General features: G+C 43.7%; 1 protein-coding gene across 3 annotated transcripts in view; it reads left to right on the top strand.

Annotated features, from left to right (window-relative positions):
• Window positions 1-17750, top strand: part of LRBA (LPS responsive beige-like anchor protein) — a 2426603-nt gene that overhangs the window by 964320 nt on the left and 1444533 nt on the right. For all 3 annotated transcript variants that reach the window (XM_085641653.1, XM_085641654.1, XM_085641652.1), the window contains exon 37: window positions 12798-12964. In XM_085641653.1, coding sequence (XP_085497779.1) covers window positions 12798-12964 — 167 coding nt within the window. The remainder of the gene's footprint in view (window positions 1-12797; window positions 12965-17750) is intronic.

Raw genomic sequence — 17750 nt, 5'->3', positions numbered from 1 at the left:
CCATAAGGGATGTTGTCCTTCACTGATGTTTTGTGGAGGCTGTTTGCGTGTAAGGTTGAATTGGTGAAGGTTTCCTTTCTGTGTAATGTTGTTTCCAGTTTATTGTTGGCAACATAGATCTCTGTATCAAGAAAAATAATCCTCTCACTGCTGATGTTATACGTGAACTTAAGATTGGCATCTGTTGAATTCAGGATCTTAAAGTATTCCTCGAATTCCTGTATCGTCCCATCCCACACTATCAGGAGGTCTTAAATGAATCTTAGCCACTTCATGATCTTGTTGACAAATTTATCGTTGTTAGGATGCCATGCCACTTGTTGCTCCCACCAACCCATGGTGAGGCATGCATATCCTGGACTGAAAGAGAAACCCATTGCACATCCCTTAGTTTGTATGTAAATTTCAACTCCGAAGAGGAACACGTTTTGGATGAGGCACATCTGGATCATATCCATCAGCATTTGATTATGATGTTTGAATTTGATGTCTCTTTCCTTGAGGAAATAGCTGCATGCTAATAGGCCAATATCATTTTCAATATTAGTATAAAGCGATATCACGTCCATTGTGATCAACATGTAGGATGTTTGCCAGAGTAGTTCCTGTAGATGTCTTAAAAGGTCCGTTGTGTCTTTCAAATATGAACTTAAATTGAGTACAAAAGGCATCAAGAAGTAGTCAATGTAACTAGCTATAGGTTCCAAGAGTGATCCTTTTGTGGATACTATTGGTCGGCCAGGTGGTTTTAACGGACTTATATGCACTTTGGGTAGAAAATATATTGTGGCTGTGATGGGATGTTCAGTGGTTAAGAATTTCCTTTCATCATCATCAATTAAGTTGGATTGTTGCCATCTCCGGATTTCTTTGTCTAAGTTTTCTTTGAAACATTTTGTTGGATTCATCTCCAATTTTTTGTAATATTCCTTATTTTTCAATTGAAGATGTGCTTCTGCCACATAATCTTGGGTGTCTAAGATAACAATATTTCCACCCTTATCCGCCATTTTGATAGTTATTGTTTTGTCATCCATCAATTCCTTAAGGGCTGTTCTTTCTTCTCTTTTTAAATTTTCCTGGTATTTACCTCCCCTTATTTTGTCAATTTCTTGTAACACCGCCTCTTGGAAGATGTCAATTTTATTGCCAGGAGGCAGTTGAGGATAAAAACGCGAAGGTTTTTTTTTTCCACTTAAGCATGCTCCCATTTGAGGGCATGCTATCGATTCCCCAATGGTATTTATGTCCAAATTGATTAACGTACAAAAAAACAAAGAGCTAGTTGCAGAAGAACCTACCCTGAGAACAACTGATATGCCAGCCCTCTTGACCCTAATTAACCTGGACATAATGGAGGACATAAATACCATTGGGGAATCTTCCAAGAGGCGGTGGTACAAGAAATTTACAAAATAAAGGGAGATAAATACCAGGACAATTTAAAAAGAGAAGAAAGAACAGCCCTTAAGGAATTGATGGATGACAAAACAATAACTATCAAAATGGCGGATAAGGGTGGAAATATTGTTATCTTAGACACCCAAGATTATGTGGCAGAAGCACATCTTCAATTGAAAAATGAGGAATATTACAAAAAATTGGTGATGAATCCAACAAAATGTTTCAAAGAAAATTTAGACAAAGAAATCCGGAGATGGCAACAATCCAACTTAATTGATGATGATGAAAGGAAATTCTTTTTTTTGTTAAAAGATTTTTATTGATTTTTTCACACCCAAAGTCCTGTGGACCAAAATTACACACGGTAGCATCATACTAGGAATCCCCCAGCAAAATACACATCAGGAGAAATCCATTCTGCTACGCACCTACCCTATATCCCCCACCCACCGCCCCCTCTACCCCCACCAGTCAGTGTGCCCGCAGCAACCCCTCATCGATCGCCGTCCATCGGGCCCTATGGCCTGAGATGTCCCAGCTCCGGAGAAACGGGCAAACCCCTGTCAGTGTTCTGCACGAGAGAAGGGGCCCCGCAGTGACCTCCCTCCGCAGCCCTATACCCACCCGTGCTCCTCATCAGCTGTCAAGGTAGAGTGCAGATATCGAGGCCTCCATGAGTGTAACTAAGTAACCCCGCCCTGCATGAACTCCCCCGAAGCCCCCGCCGACCCCGTCCCAGGTTCTACTCTCCCGTCCATGTCTACAGAATCCCCATCCTCCACATTCCTCGTCTCCCAGGAGCACAGCTCTTCCACCAACACCCCCCATGACCGCGCCACGTCCAGCGCCTCATCATTAGCGGTCCGCCTGGCCATCTGAAGCCGAAGCGTCCCTTCGCTTCCCGCCCAGGCCAGGAAACTCCCCCTCCATCTCCGAAAACTCGGAACGGGCTTGGCCTTCCAATGCAGGGTGAGCTCCCGCTTCGCTAGTATCAGACCCAAATCGCAAAACTTGCTCGTGATTTTGGTACGGGGGGTATGCGGAAACCACAAGAAAAGGCAAGTCCCCATCTCCGCCTCCAACTCACGCTCAGTCACCTGATTCAGACACGCCACCACATCTGCCCAGTACGAGCCCAGGCCCCGACAGGACCAGAACATGTGACCAAAATCAGCCCCCTCTACCCCGCACCGCGGGCATGGCGACTGAGAGCCTCCAAAGTACCGCAGAATTTTGACCGGAGTGAGGTAAGCCCTATGAAGGGTGTAAAATTTGGATCAACTGAAATCTAGCATTGCGCGTGCCCTTCCAGGCCCGCCGCAAAAGCTGCGCCCAAGTCGTCTCAGGAATGGGCCTGCCAAGATCCCCCTCCCATTTACCCCGCAAGACATCCAAGGGTGCCAGCCTCTCCGTGGACAGCCGTCTATAGAGACAAGTGATGGCCTTAACTGTACCCGCCGCCATAGTGACGTATTGGCATCCCTGGGAAATTGGGGGTTCCGACAGCCCCATCTTCCATTGTTTCTGGATCCCACGTACCAAGGCAGCATGTAAAAGGTAGTCCCCCCTCGGTAGGTCATATGCCCCCTGCAGATCCTGGAACGACAACAAGACGCCATCTCCGTATAAGTCCCCAATCATGTGTACCCCACACTCCTCCCAGTGAGCCAGGGCCGACCAATCCCCGCCGTGCGGGAGGGCCGTGCACATGCCCAGCGGTATCTCCGGGGCATACGGCCTAGCGAACCCTGCCCTTTTCTGACTACGGATCCAGCATAGCCGAAGCGTGCGTTCCTCAAGGGTGAGCTGATCCAATCTGAGCCTTTGCCGGAGCACAGTGAACGACAACACATGGCTCGGGATGACCCTATCTTGCGGGCCCTCAGGGCCCCGAAACTCACGCGCCACTGCTTGCGTCAGCCACTGCAGCTGTGCCGCCAAATAGTACCATTCAAAATCTGGGGCCGCCAGCCCCCCCGCCTCCCGCGGCCTCATCAGTGTCGACAGCGCCACTCGTCGCCTCCCAATTCCCCAAATGAACCCTGTCATCAATGACCGAAGCGTCTTGAAAAAGGTGGCCGGAATCCAGACCGGTAAAGTACGGAAATAATAGAGAAGGCGCGGCAGCGCTATCATCTTCAACAGCGCCACCCGTCCAGCAACCGAGAGAGGAAGGGTGCGCCAGAACGCCATGCTACCCCTGAGCCCCCTCAGCGCGCCCCCCACATTCCCCTCGAAAAGGTCATTGGGGGTGTGGCATATACGAACGCCCAGGTACGGCAAGCAGACAGGCTCCCACCGCAGGTCAGCCAGCTCCGAAGGCTGTTGCGTTCCCGGGGACAAAGGAAACAGGCAGGCCTTAGTCCAATTCACCCGCAACCCCGACATGCGACCAAATTCCTCTAGCAAGGTCCTGGCACCCCGGAGGGAACCCCCCGTATCAGCCAGATATAACAGGAGGTCATCCGCATACAACGAGATGTGATGTAATTCCTCGCGCAACCAGACCCCCCCGTAAAAGATGAAAGGAAATTCTTAACCACTGAACATCCCATCACAGCCACAATATATTTTCTACCCAAAGTGCATAAAAATCCGTTAAAACCACCTGGATGACCAATAGTATCCGCAAAAGGATCACTCTTGGAACCTATAGCTAGTTACATTGACTACTTCTTGATGCCTTTTGTACTCAATTTAAGTTCATATTTGAAAGACACAACGGACCTTTTAAGACATCTACAGGAACTACCCTGACAAACATCCTACATGTTGATCACAATGGACGTGATATCGCTTTATACTAATATTGAAAATGATATTGGCCTATTAGCATGCAGCTATTTCCTCAAGGAAAGAGACATCAAATTCAAACATCATAATCAAATACTGATGGATATGATCCAGATGTGCCTCACCCAAAACGTGTTCCTCTTCGGAGATGAAATTTACATACAAACCAAGGGATATGCAAAGGGTTTCTCTTTCAGTCCAGGATATGTATGCCTCACCATGGGTTGGTGGGAGCAACAAGTGGCATGGCATCCTAACAACGATAAATTTGTCAACAAGATCATGAAGTGGCTAAGATTCATTGACGACCTCCTGATAGTGTGGGATGGGACGATAAAGGAATTCGAGGAATACTTTAACCCCTTCCATGCTCATGACGGAACGGTTCCGTCATGAGCATCGGTTCAGCTGTGCTCATGACGGAACCGTTCCGTCATGGCCCCGCCCGCGCTCGAACCCTTCAGCACCGCGGGGGAATCCGCGCAGCGCTGAAGGGGTTAAGATCCTGAATTCAACAGATGCCAATCTTAAGTTCACGTATAACATCGGCAGTGAGAGGATTATTTTCCTTGATACAGAGATCTATGTTGCCAACAATAAACTGGAAACAACATTACACAGAAAGGAAACCTCCACCAATTCAACCTTACACGCAAACAGCTTCCACAAAACATCAGTGAAGGACAACATCCCTTATGGTGAATTCCTGAGATTACGAAGAATTTGTTCGGAACAACAGGAATGGGTGGAACACAGCAAAAACACAGCAAAAAGATTCAAACATCGTGGATACAAAAAAGGTATCATCCAAAAATGCTGGAAACGGGCCAATGAGAAAAAAAGACAAATCATCTTGGATGCAAACTACAAAGGAGATAAGAGTCGAGCAATTAATCAATTGACCCCAACAGTAAGACTAATCTTGGACCATTCCAAGGAAGCCAAACAAATAGGGGACATTCTTCGTAAAAATTGGAAGCTCCTACAATTGGATCCAGTTGTAAGCGAAATTATGGAAAAACATCCCCATATTACGTTCCGTCGTGCCAAGAACCTGAGAGACAAATTAGTCCATAGCCACCATCAAAACCATAACAGAAAAAAGGGAACGCAATGGCTAACAACTAAGGGTTTTAAAAAGTGCAATGCATGTAAAGTTTGTCAAATTGCAAAAAACATTACTGAGGTTAACTTGCCGGATGACAGAAAATGGCAAATAAAAGATTTTATCACATGTAAAAGCCAGTTTGTGGTATACGTAATTGAATGTCCTTGCCTGAAAAAATATATTGGCAGTACCAAGTATGAACTAAAAAAGAGAATCCTTGAACATGTACGAGCGACGGTCAACAAAGACAGGAGCAACGCGGTCGCCAAACATGTGGACAGTCAACATGGAGGAGATTGGAAATCCCTACGCTTTTATGTTCTAGAGACAATCCCAGTACATGAAAGAGGAGGGGACCGAGAAAAAAACCTGAGACGCAGAGAATCGCGACAAATTTTAAACTTCAGGACTTACACACCATGGGGTCTTAATCAAAGTGAAGAGTTATATGTACACTTATAGGATCACGTGATGACAAAACAAAAACAGTTGCGAGAGATACCCTGAAAGAGGAAGTTGAGGAGGGATTTGTTAAACAGTAACTACACACATATATAAAAAAATTTTTTTTTAAAAGACAGCCATCTCACCTAAAAGTAACTAATTTAGTAAGTAGGAACCCTTTATGGCTAGGATACTCCACACAGTCAAAATCTTGCGACGTTGGGGTTGGAATTATGACAGTTTTGGAGTAAATGGTATTCCCACAGATACACACGAAATGTATATCTGATAATTATAAGCCCACTGGAGGGCTTTAAGTGTCCATATATATATGTATACATATATATATTCCAACATCTCGTGTCAACCTTTGATACCAGTACTGTGTAAATACAAACCGGAGTCTCGTTTTGAATTAGAGGGGACCTATCAGAGCACAGTTCTCAAATTCGATTACCAATAGTAATGTTAATTGAACGTTCTCTGAGGCCAATACCGTTGTAACAATAATGGGATATGACAAATTTAATTCCCGATGACAAATCATTATATATATATATATATATATATAAAAAAAAAACTCGTAGGGACAAATTAAAACCTGTTCCCCATATAGATATACATATATATTCAAAAAAAGTGAGGAGCGTATTCTCGCCAATATATATACATACTGAATTGAAAACAAATAGGTGTGAATACCGCTAATAGAAATGGGTGGACACACATAAAATGAGTCGATGGATAATGCATTTCTTTATGTACTATACTTAATTATTGCAAATGGCTTCTCAAAAAGTTACAATATTGGTAATCTACTATAAGGATTTGATGATATGGCTGTATAATATGTGAACTACAAAGACCATAAGTCCAATGGCTAAAGTAAGTGACATCATGAATCACATGTTATGGCATCAAGATGTTTTTATTGGTTGTTTTTTAATGTGAAAAACTGACCGTGGACAAGCTATCGGCTGATAGCGAAACGCGTTGGTTGTTTCCCGGTAACTTTTGGGAATTGATGGCTTAATAAAGAAGATTTTTGAATACCAATGAAGGATCTGTGAGTGCGTTCCATTTCCTGGAAAGGCTCGGGTGATGACTCCAATACCCTATGGCAGGATTCCACAATTGAAATTCAAGTTCTACACCTTCTATTTAATCCGTTAACTTTGTTACATATGGCAGATTTTTTAATATGAGTTTTCTTATCCTGCATTCATTGTAACATTCCATTTCAGCTCTCAAAACACAGCTTTCTTGACAATCAAACCTTGACTGTATCATTGCCTTTGATTGTTTACAGTGCTACACTGCCATTCAGAGAGGTTTGCACTAAACACAGAAATACACAGAGCTGATAAAGTGACCTGTTAATGATTGAATGCTTTAAATTAAAGAGTTGTAACTGTGAGTATGTTAGAGAGAAGCAAATTGTTGAAACCGTATATGTACCACTTTGCAAAGAGTGCCTGATGGGTAAGTCGAAACACTGAATTGTACATTCAAAGATTACTTAGTGGCATCTAACATCGTGGATAGATCCTCTGTATGAAAGAAAATGCCTCAATGAACTTTCCTGTGTTGACAGTTATAAGTAAGCTGCGAAAGGAAAACTAGGGAAAAGTGTATTTGGAAAGAACAAACTCTGTTGACGGGTGTGAGGCGTAGGGTTGTGTCCTCAATCACGTGCTTATGTTTTTTTTTGCAGTTTTTTTATAGCATGTACTCGACCCAAATCTATTGGGGTGCTTTGCATGAGCACCAGTTACATTACTCAAGGACACATTCATTTTTGGTAGGCACAGGGAGATTAAGTTATTTGACAAGCTTCACAGGATGTTGAGTCAATGCCAAGACTCGCACCTGCAGGGTTGATAATGGGAGAGTCTGAAGAGAAGATAGATAGGAAGTGCATGCCTGAGTGCTTTGTGGGTCAAACTACAATGCTTGAAAATGACAAGTTTCCTGATGGGCAACCGATGTAGGGCTTTTAAAATGGGTGCAGAGGAAGACCAAGAGGGGAGGTTGCATATCAGGTATTCCGATGTGTTCTGCACTACCTGCAATTTGGACAACAGGGTGTTGTTGGCTGCCATGAACAAAGTGTTGCTGTAATCAAGGCAACTCTTGATTAGTGCCTAGACCAGTGTCTTTCTAGAAGTCGAAGGAAGCCAAGATAAGACTTTTTTGAAAAAACGCCTAGTGGCAAAGCAGATGCCACAGGTAGTGCTAACCTGATGTTTCATATGAAAGGGTGTGGTCAAGCTGAACTCCCAGGTTTTTTACAACCTGTTTTGTAATTTGGGCCGGGCCAAATTTTCTGAGCCACCAGTTCGCTGACCTCAGATCTTGAGCTTTGCAAATAGTAAAATCTGTTTTCTCGCTGTTTAGTTGGCAGTTTTTGGTTGTCCAATCAGAAATTTCTCTCATACAGCAATCAAACAGAGACGTAACTAGTTCCAGGTCTTTTCCTACTTAGGAAGCAAATAAATAGGACAGTAGTTAGAAAAGATTTGGGACTCTGGTATGAGGACCAGTCGAGCTGAAGTTATGATCAACATTCCAAGGAAACAAACATGTGTATGGTGGCAGATATTCTGAGCAGGTTTGACACTATGGAAGCTGCACTTCATTGTTCCTATGAAAATGTCATAAATTAAAAGTTGCCCCGGATGGTTATTGAGGCTGCAGTGTGGCTTCCATAGAAAAAGAATTCAGTGGACTCTTTGGAGCCAACTTTTTTTTGCTGGTATTTCTGGCTTATACTGGAGAAGTGGTTCTCCATTCTAAGTTAAAAGTAACATGTATATTAGCCCCTAATCTGCCCCTGTTTAGATTCCCGTGCAAATTATTATAGCATCTAGAGTTCTAGAACATTTGCTATACTCTATGGTTTGTATCGAATTGTGTAACCAAGCAAATCGGTGAAACCATATATGTACCGTTTTGCCAACATAGACAGAGCCAACATAGACTCATTCTGATTTGGTATATAGAACATGAATTCTCCAGTGGAAGACGAGCATGTTAGTGCCTGCTCCAAGGATAGGACTTGCAACTGAGAAGCATGGGCCCCATCTTCGGTCTTGGGCAGCCTCGGAAGGACCAGCACAGTGTCTGTCTGCCATGGAGACACAAGCCCGAGATACCACGAAAGGAACCCTTAAGTTTGGAAACTGTGAATTGTGCCTGCCTACACAAGGTGATCGACTCTTATCCTGCCCGTCTGACCTGACTGAAGGCAAGAGGCAATCTAGAGCTGGGAGTCATGTTGTGCTGCTGGAGTGGGAGGAAGTAATGTGCAGAAACGTTCATTGGCTGGCCATGTTAAACCGAGAAGTGTGGACTAGAAGTGTTGCTTTGAAATGCTATATCTTGGAAGTGACTGATTCAATTTTTGTTATTTTGATCTTGATTTAAACATAAAATATTTTTTTATTTACTAAATTGGTCTGGGGGCATTACCAAATGTTTTTTATTCTGATGTTGTGCTGGTGTTAATGATCCTCAACACACTTAAGTAGCCACCCGTCTCTATTTTGCACTACTAAGGATTTAGACGAGTTTGTCTTGGAGAAACTACCTGAATAAGAGCTGTTTTCTCACAGTGGTGGGTGAATTTGCCCCAGCGTCCGACAGTTGTCTTGCCAAGAAGTAACTTAGGTGTTGAATGTGGTTGGTACAGAAAATCAGATAGTTCTGTTCGTTGGTCTTAATCAGTTCACCTTCCGCTTGCTGGCATGTTGATGTTCTGGAAAATAGCCAGCTGGATCGCATCAACTGCCAGCAGGGCTCCCACACCAACATATGAAAAGGGGTGATGCAGGCAAAGGGGATATGATATGATATATATATGTATATATATATATATATATATATATATATTGATGTATAGCCTCCATAACTTTTTTAGTATACAGAAAGAATGATAGATTTTGTAACAGCACCTTATATTGCATTAAGATTGTTTTTAATTTAGCACAATACCCGTGCACTTTGTATACTTGCACTATCTTGATTGGCGCTCTGATATAGACAGGTCACTGTACATTTAGGATGGTTATTTGTATTGTATATGCCCATTGATTATGTACACAACCAGGATTTACCCACTTGGGTCTCATTTGCACACATTGCGTCTTTTGCATGGCAGATTGCGTTGTTGCACATGCAGGTGTTCAGTTTTTTACATACAAAGCATTCAAAGCTTGCTTTAAACTGTCACTGTCCTTTGGTTTGTACCTTTAATTTAGATTGCACCTTATATCAGTGCTTTCTCTGTTTTTAAGGATTGTGGTACCAATTGGTGAGCTAACTTCGTGATTTTTATGTATTTTACAGAAAGTGAATTACGAATAGCCTTGTACAAAATTTTCAAAACTTTCAATGTATTTTTTTCATGTCTATCACGCCAATTATGCGCTAGCCAATCAAGTTTGTTATACCTTGCACTTGCACTTTAAATTTCCCTTGCATAGCCTCGGCGTCATGTGATCAAGGCCTTTTGTAGGCTGAAACGCGTCATGCAGGCATTGCTGTTCTAATGAAAATAAATTAAATTTCTCACCCGCATCCTGGGTCAGCGTTCGTTTGTTCCTGGTCTCCTTTGGATTTTTGGTGCACAGGAGCGCTTGAAACAGATATATATATATATATATATCTATATATATATATCTTATTCACACTTCCTTTGCTTTCTTACCAGGCAATAGATTGGGTCAGTCCTTTATCATTGAGATTAGGAGAAATACATAGGCATCCACACTTGAAGTCTGAGATTTTGGGTTGCTAGTGGCAGTGGCATCAGGCTTCTGATTTCGGCATTGCTTTGCAGTCCAAGGCCTTCATGGCAGCAGCTGGGTTTTTAGTTCTGAGCTTGAATAAAGTAGGTTTTCGGGTCACAAGGTAGCCTACCACCTTGTTTTTTATGTCGTCAACAGCAGGCCTCCGTCCTGGATTATGATTCCTCCTTCTTCATAGAAGATATCCAAGCTTTGTTTTCCTCTGTACTGGTGGGCAGGCTATTTAAAGTTAAGAGATGAGCTTGTATATTTTCCTCATTAGCTCAAACGTTGGTTATTGGACCAGACTAGCGGACTATTCAAATTCAGATTTGCACACAAACATTTGGGTGATCCAGTAAGTACCAAGTGCATCCTACATTGGGTGTTGATCAGCTTCATGGAAGCCAACTTCCTAAAAGATGCACCGGCACACTGCTTCCCATGGTGATGTTAGTTGGCTTACAATGTACATCTAATTTGTTTATATGACCCAGGAAGCCATCCACTGTTTAGGGGCTGTTACGGGACTCCTCTCCAAGCTCGACACACAACAGGAGGGAGATGAAGAGTCACCATATTCCCTGTGTAGAGGTGTTTTTCACTGCCCATGTTGCTGGCCACAGTTCTGTGTTCATCATGCACCCTCTCATGATACAGCTGACTGGCTGGAACTGATTTGTTCCAGGTATGCTGAACACAAATAATCCCTCCTACCACATTGAAGGGGATGGGATTTCAAACCAGACACTCAGCACCTAGCTGACATTGGTTGATGCAAGGAAGTTGAGGGGGAGGTGGAGAGAGAGCATTGCTTGGGGTGCATTCTAGAAATTGGAGGTATCTCACTTTCTGTTGACAGGAAGCACCCTACAACACTGTGGCTACATAAATGCTGCATGGCCCCCCATACTAGATTACACCACCCTTCATGTATCCATGCACTGTTCACACCCCTGTCACACCTAGTGAACGAGGCGACCAGTTGTGTCAGGTTATGCAGATTTTATTAGTGAGTGCCAGCAGGCAGCCTCCATAGCTCGTGTTTTAGGTAAGGAGGCCTCTTCCGTTGACTAGAGATCAGCTTCCACCATTTGTTAGTCGTTGTATGTCCTGTGCCCGCTCATAAGGATGGTAATCGTCTTCAGTGAAAGAAGTTTCACTTGTGTGGATCCATACAGTCCAGCAGCATCTAGAAAAAGTGTGCCTAGCAGCATGGAAATCATATACATCATCCACCTAGGGGCTCATGACACTGGTTTCCTGAGCAGGAACACGTACTGAGCTTACCAGAAGGAGTAAATAAGGAGCAGAACGGTACGTGGCTTCTGTGCTACTGACGTTTGTCCTACAGAGTGATATGATTTCCATAAATTGAGAATTCTCAATTGGAATAGAAAACAAGAACTACTGTCTGTATTTGGTCTGTGATAAAATTGTAAAAGATTGTTGTCATTGAACACAGACTGAACTTCTGCATTACCTGCAAAACCTTAAATCGGTTCTCATGATTCTGGCGATCACCCACACTACTGCTAAGTTGCTTGTTTAAAGAAATAGTGTGTGCATTCATACCACAGGCGTACAGTGCTGTGATATCATATGTTCTGCCCTAGTGGTTGGGAAGATAGTCCAGCTCACACTCACGAACATAACAGTAAATACAAGAAGCTTTATCTGTGTTATTTCAAATATGGAGATATCTAGAAATGTAAATTAGAAGAGAAATATAGATTTATATGTAAGAAGTTGTACCTCACTGTTCAGTCTTGGCCCAGCAAGCTGCGATCAGATCGCTGGAGTAGATCGATCAAGACTCCTATTTAATTAATCTCAGAGGGCCAAAACGCACAATATTGCCGTGTATGCTGTACCTAAAAAATATAGATCTGAGACGCAAGCCCAGGTTGTCCCTCCTTAACGTTCAAAGTCTTGAAGACACATTGTAATCTTACATACCAAACTCGTGGCCTGTGCTTTATCAGATAACCTCAGCTTTTTTTTTTTTTTACTGTAATAAAAAACGACGTACTACAGATTGTCAAAAAAAATAAGGTCACCATAAAAAAAGTAATATGCATTTTTTTTTTTTATGAGCAAAGTTCTCGTTGTTGCGTCTGTGCTAGATGTAATGTGACAAACTTGCTTATGTGATAAAGCATTCCCCCTGGACTATTCCATCTCTTTACACCGTAGATCAAGTTATCAGTGAGATGATACCAACCATGCTGTATTCTCTAACTGTTTGTCCTCTCTGACAGTCTCTTTGTGCACAGTATTCTGCGGAGAAACGAGAGGATGAAAAAATGTGCGACCATTTAATAAGAGCGGCCAAGTATCGGGACCATGTGACTGCCACTCAGTTGGTCCAGAAGATCATCAACATTCTCACAGACAAGCATGGAGCCTGGGGGCACTCGCCCATGAGGTAGGGCCAAACAAACATTTCTGCCATTAACTACATTTATTTTCATCTTCAACATAGTATCTCTTTGCAAGTTTATTTCTGGTTAATTAGTATACATTGAAAATAGTGACCCATTTCGCGGCTTTTGAATGTCACTGACTGATTGTCACACGTTTTAATAGTTCTTCTTTTTACACATTTGCTCGGTTGATTTTGTTCACTATGCAGAAATGAAAGTAAACTCTGTAATGCGTTAGTCATCCAACTTGCTGTATCCTCCTGCATTTGCCCTTAATTTGCTTCCCTCTTGTGGATCCTCTATTCTCTTGCCTATCTGATAGTTTGGTGATTCATTCTACTTCTGGATAACTCTCAATATTCTTTTTTTAAAGTATTTTCCAATATAACTAAATTCATATGATTTTCATTATGCGACGTTCTCTGTTCTCCACTCTCCTTTACAAAGTTTGATTGTGTAAGATCACCTTGTAAAGTGTTTTCTTTCTTTCTGTCTTTATTTTTTTCTTTGAAAATCAGAACTCCATAAATAATGACTCATGTTTTTTGTGAGTGGCAAAAAATGTTTCGCTGGTGTGAACTAAAGCAATGACATTCTGAACACAGCAAACACCAAATCATCTTTTGTGATGGATGCTCCTAACCGCAGATTCCTCACCTTTTGAATTCTTCATTTGCCAGACGGGGTCTGGAAACTTTTCCTGTGAAACTCCCATAAGCTGGTAGGTGGCACCATCGGAGTCCTCAACAGCCTTTCCACCCCTCCGGAAGTGTCTATGCGGGCACGCAAGTAGGTGCCACCCATGAGCACTATTACTAAACAATGGGGAAACACAGACAAACCCCACAGGACCTGGGTATGTAGTAGTACAAAAACAATTGGTCCCAAAGGGGATTATTTTAACAAATAACAGTATCCAAAACATAGAAAGCAGAGACACTGAAAATTGCAGAACTAATTGGATTTTATCATACGTTTGATCATAAATCTATTTTACTTTATAATACGTTGCTCAAAAGTGAATAAGAAAGTGATTGAAGGGGGTGCTCGTGAAGGAGATCAAGTAAAGGACACCGATTATACATAAAATCAATATATACAAATTCATATGTAGAAGGCCTAGCCGAAGCTGTCTTATAATACTGACTTTAAAGCATATCCTTTAGCAATTTTTATGTCATTGACAAAGGAATAAAAAATTGTATTCCCTGTATAGGCAGTAGATAAGTGTTGACCTTTTGACCCCAAGCAAAAGGTAGGTCAATTAACTCCTTAGTAGGGGGTCTTCAACAGGACAGGGTGAAGAGTAACCTATAAAGCACCAGTCAAAATCTGGTGATGGGCCTTGTGTACATGGCCCGCCGGCTCCTGTGGACCAATAATTCAGTATAGCCAAAATCAAAGTCCACAGGGTTCCAGCCGCAAAACGTGCTCCATCTGATGCGGACGGGTATCCAAATTACCCTTAATACATTATGGTGAAACAGTCGGAATGAATTGGATCATATGTCCAGAGGGTCACCCAGCTGCAGAACCGATTCATTTGGCATTTTGACAAAAATGGCATTTGAATTAATCTCTAACCTTGGACTCTTGCCTTTTTTGCTGTGTGACCCTCTGGACATATGATCTGATTGATTCTGACTGTTTCACCATAATGTATTCAGGGTAATTTGGATATGGCACGAACGTTGCCTTTGGAATTTGATCACATGTGTGGGTGGTGCCTATATGTGGGCAAAGCTGGAACAAGGCTGCCACATAGTTCAATGGTGCTACATATCGGTGTACGGGAGATGTTGCAGGGATAGTTTCTGAAGCCAGTTTAGTGCCTTGGAGAATTCTAAAGATGAGTAATCTGTGGTTAGGTGCAATATTCACAAGAAACAGCACTGCTTAAGGTCATTTACTTGTTGCTTTTGCATGTGCAGTGAATTTCGCCATATGCTTGTGGCAGACATCATTAAAAGAAGACCCAGGGTTGGGCACAAGATGAGCCACTAAGATTGTATGCCCTGCTTGGGCCGTCCCTTTTCAGCCTTCATACATACATTCTGTAGTATCTTCATGGCTACGGAAGTAGGATGCATGCGTGCAGTTAAGGTGCCAAGAGTGGACATTCTGGCCCTGAGCTTCGAACAGTGATTACCTTGGACATCTGAGCAGTAAACTGTAAGAGTTGGGGTTTCTAATTTGGGGGGGGGGGGCGGACGGCAGACCGACCGGCTCTCACCTGCCAAGAGCCACCTCCAGAGATGGGGGGCAGATGGCTTTGGGGGGGGGAGGGGTGGGGGGAAGATGGGGCTTTGCACAGTTGGGGTTTAAACTTTTACATGTTATTTGGTTGAGTGCAATGACTGCCATAGCACGACAATTCCACAGATTGAAAAGTAAAGGAGAGCTGAATTCCCACCTACCTCTGGTTTTTGGAGATGGATCATAATGCCGTCAGATGTAACATGACATATAAACCTCACACAAAGGTTCTTATTTGGAACGTCAATGGACTGGGGTTCAAGATCAAAAGAGGACTAGTGTCTCAGCACATTAAGAGACTTCATTCACCCAGATATTGTAATGCTTCAAGAGACACACCTTAAAGGTATGTAGTGTAGTTTCATAGGTAGCCGGGCCTACAAGGTCCTGGCCCACTCTTTATTCACATCCGGGGTGAGGGGGGTGGCTATCCTGATTAAAAAGAATATTCCCTTTCAAACTTCGCACCTCTGGCACGGTCCCCTAGGCAGATACGTGGGAGTAGTGGGACAATGGGACTGGATCGAGACCATGCTTATTTGTGTATATGCACCACCCAGATTACAAGCGACCACCATGACAAAAGTGATTGACATCCTGCTCGAAACACCTTCCACCCTTCACATTGTAGGCGGTGACTTTAACAATGTCATGGACCCAGCGAATGACCGCACGGGGGAGGGGAGTAGGTCCACTCTTACTACGCCACTGAGGAGATTCTCTACAACAATGGTTCTGACAGAAGTCTGGAGGGAGACACACCCCATTGCTAGACCATTCTCCTTCTACTCCGGGGCCTATGACACCCACTCTAGGTTGAACTACATATTTATCCCTAAGGGAGAAATACAGGACGTAGGGCGCGCAGAATACACAGCTAAAGGTCTGTCGGATCATTCCCCGCTCCTGGTCGAGATGGGTCTGAGAGATCGGGGAGGAGCTCGTAACTGGAGACTAAGCCCCTGGGACTTGGGAAAACCCAAAAATAGCAAAGGACATTAAGGCAGATACTGAGATCTACCTTTTAGAAAACAAAGACTCTGTCTCGAATGGAGTGACGGTCTGGAAGGCATACAAGACGGTGCTACAGGATAGAGCCCAAAACCGCATAGCCTGGGAAAAGAAAGAGAGAGACCAAAGCATGGTCGCACTGGAGCATAAAATAAATGAACTAGACATGCAAGTCTCCCAAGGTGTTGACCCCAAGTTGACGCGTAGATTGATAACCCTGCTAATGGAATACAAAGAGCTGGCCATGGACAATGCAAACAAAATGCACCTAGCGACATTGCATCGACTTTACGAAGTGGGGGAAACAGCCGGGAAACTTCTCGCCTGGATTAGCGGCGGGAGATTCAAGACAGATGTGTGAGGGAGGTGAAAGATCTCGGGGGTGCCACTCAGTCTTCGAATTAAGGGGTTGCAAGTTCTTTCGCTGAATATTATAGGGACCTGTATCGTGCACGTACCTCCAAATCATAGGCAGAGATGCAGGACTACCTGGCTGCCATCCCCACACCAGTTTTAGGAGAGGAAGAGGCTCGAGGTCTAGTCGAGGATCTGTCATTAGCAGAGGTCCAGGCGGCAATGGTGAAGCTTTGCCCTGGGAAGACCCCTGGTACCAATGGACTGCCTGCAGAATTCTAGCAACACTATACCAGTATCCTGAGCCCTATCTTCTCCGACTCTTTACAGATTCTCACAGGGTGGGTGTTCTTCCACCAGACCTGAGAATGGCCACTATTGTGGTCATACACCAGGCAGGAAAGCCCTGCTACCAATGTGGTTCTTATAGACTCATTTCATTGCTGAACTTGGAAGTTAAAATCCTAGCCACCAACTTGGAGATGCGTCTGCTGGGTCGATCATAGATCTGAAACACGAGGACCAGTCTGGATTCATGCCGGGCAGATCTTCTCGTCTGAACCTTAGGCGCACGCACAACTGGCTTATGAAGGTGAGGCACAGGGAGAACCCACAGGTATTCCTATCATTGGACGCCGAGATGGCGTTTGATGCTGTGGTTTGGTCATTCTTAGGCCCCACTCTGGCCAGGCTCGGGTTTGGACCGAAATTCTGTTGCTCCGTGACACTCTTATATAACCAACCAATGGCAACGGTGAGTGTTAAAGGTCAACACTCGGCACCCTTCCCTATTGAGAGGGGGACGTGGCAGGGCTGTCCCCTTTCACCTCTTCTCTTTGCGCTCACCCTCGAGTCCTTGGCCTGTACTATTAGAAGGCACCCTTCCATCTGTGGATTCAATACTTCACTCAGAGGTTCGGGGGAGGAGAAAATTTCTCTCTATGACGATAATATTTTGATGTATATTACCAAACCTGAAGGGTCCATACCAGCTCTCTTCGACGTGATCACTGAGTGCAGGAACCAATCAGGCTACAAAGTCAACTGGAATAAGTCCACGCTCTACTGACCAACCGACGCACAGATGGACTGCCCCCTACCCGGGGTGTTACGAGTGGTACAGGAGGGCTTCAAATACTTGGGTATTTTCGTTACTCCACATCCGGA

Source organism: Triturus cristatus, chromosome 2_2 (assembly GCF_964204655.1).
Source record: "Triturus cristatus chromosome 2_2, aTriCri1.1, whole genome shotgun sequence".
Classification (NCBI taxonomy): Eukaryota; Metazoa; Chordata; class Amphibia; order Caudata; family Salamandridae; genus Triturus; species Triturus cristatus.
Note: the sequence above shows the minus strand (reverse complement) of the source record. Positions and strands in the feature narration are given on the sequence as shown.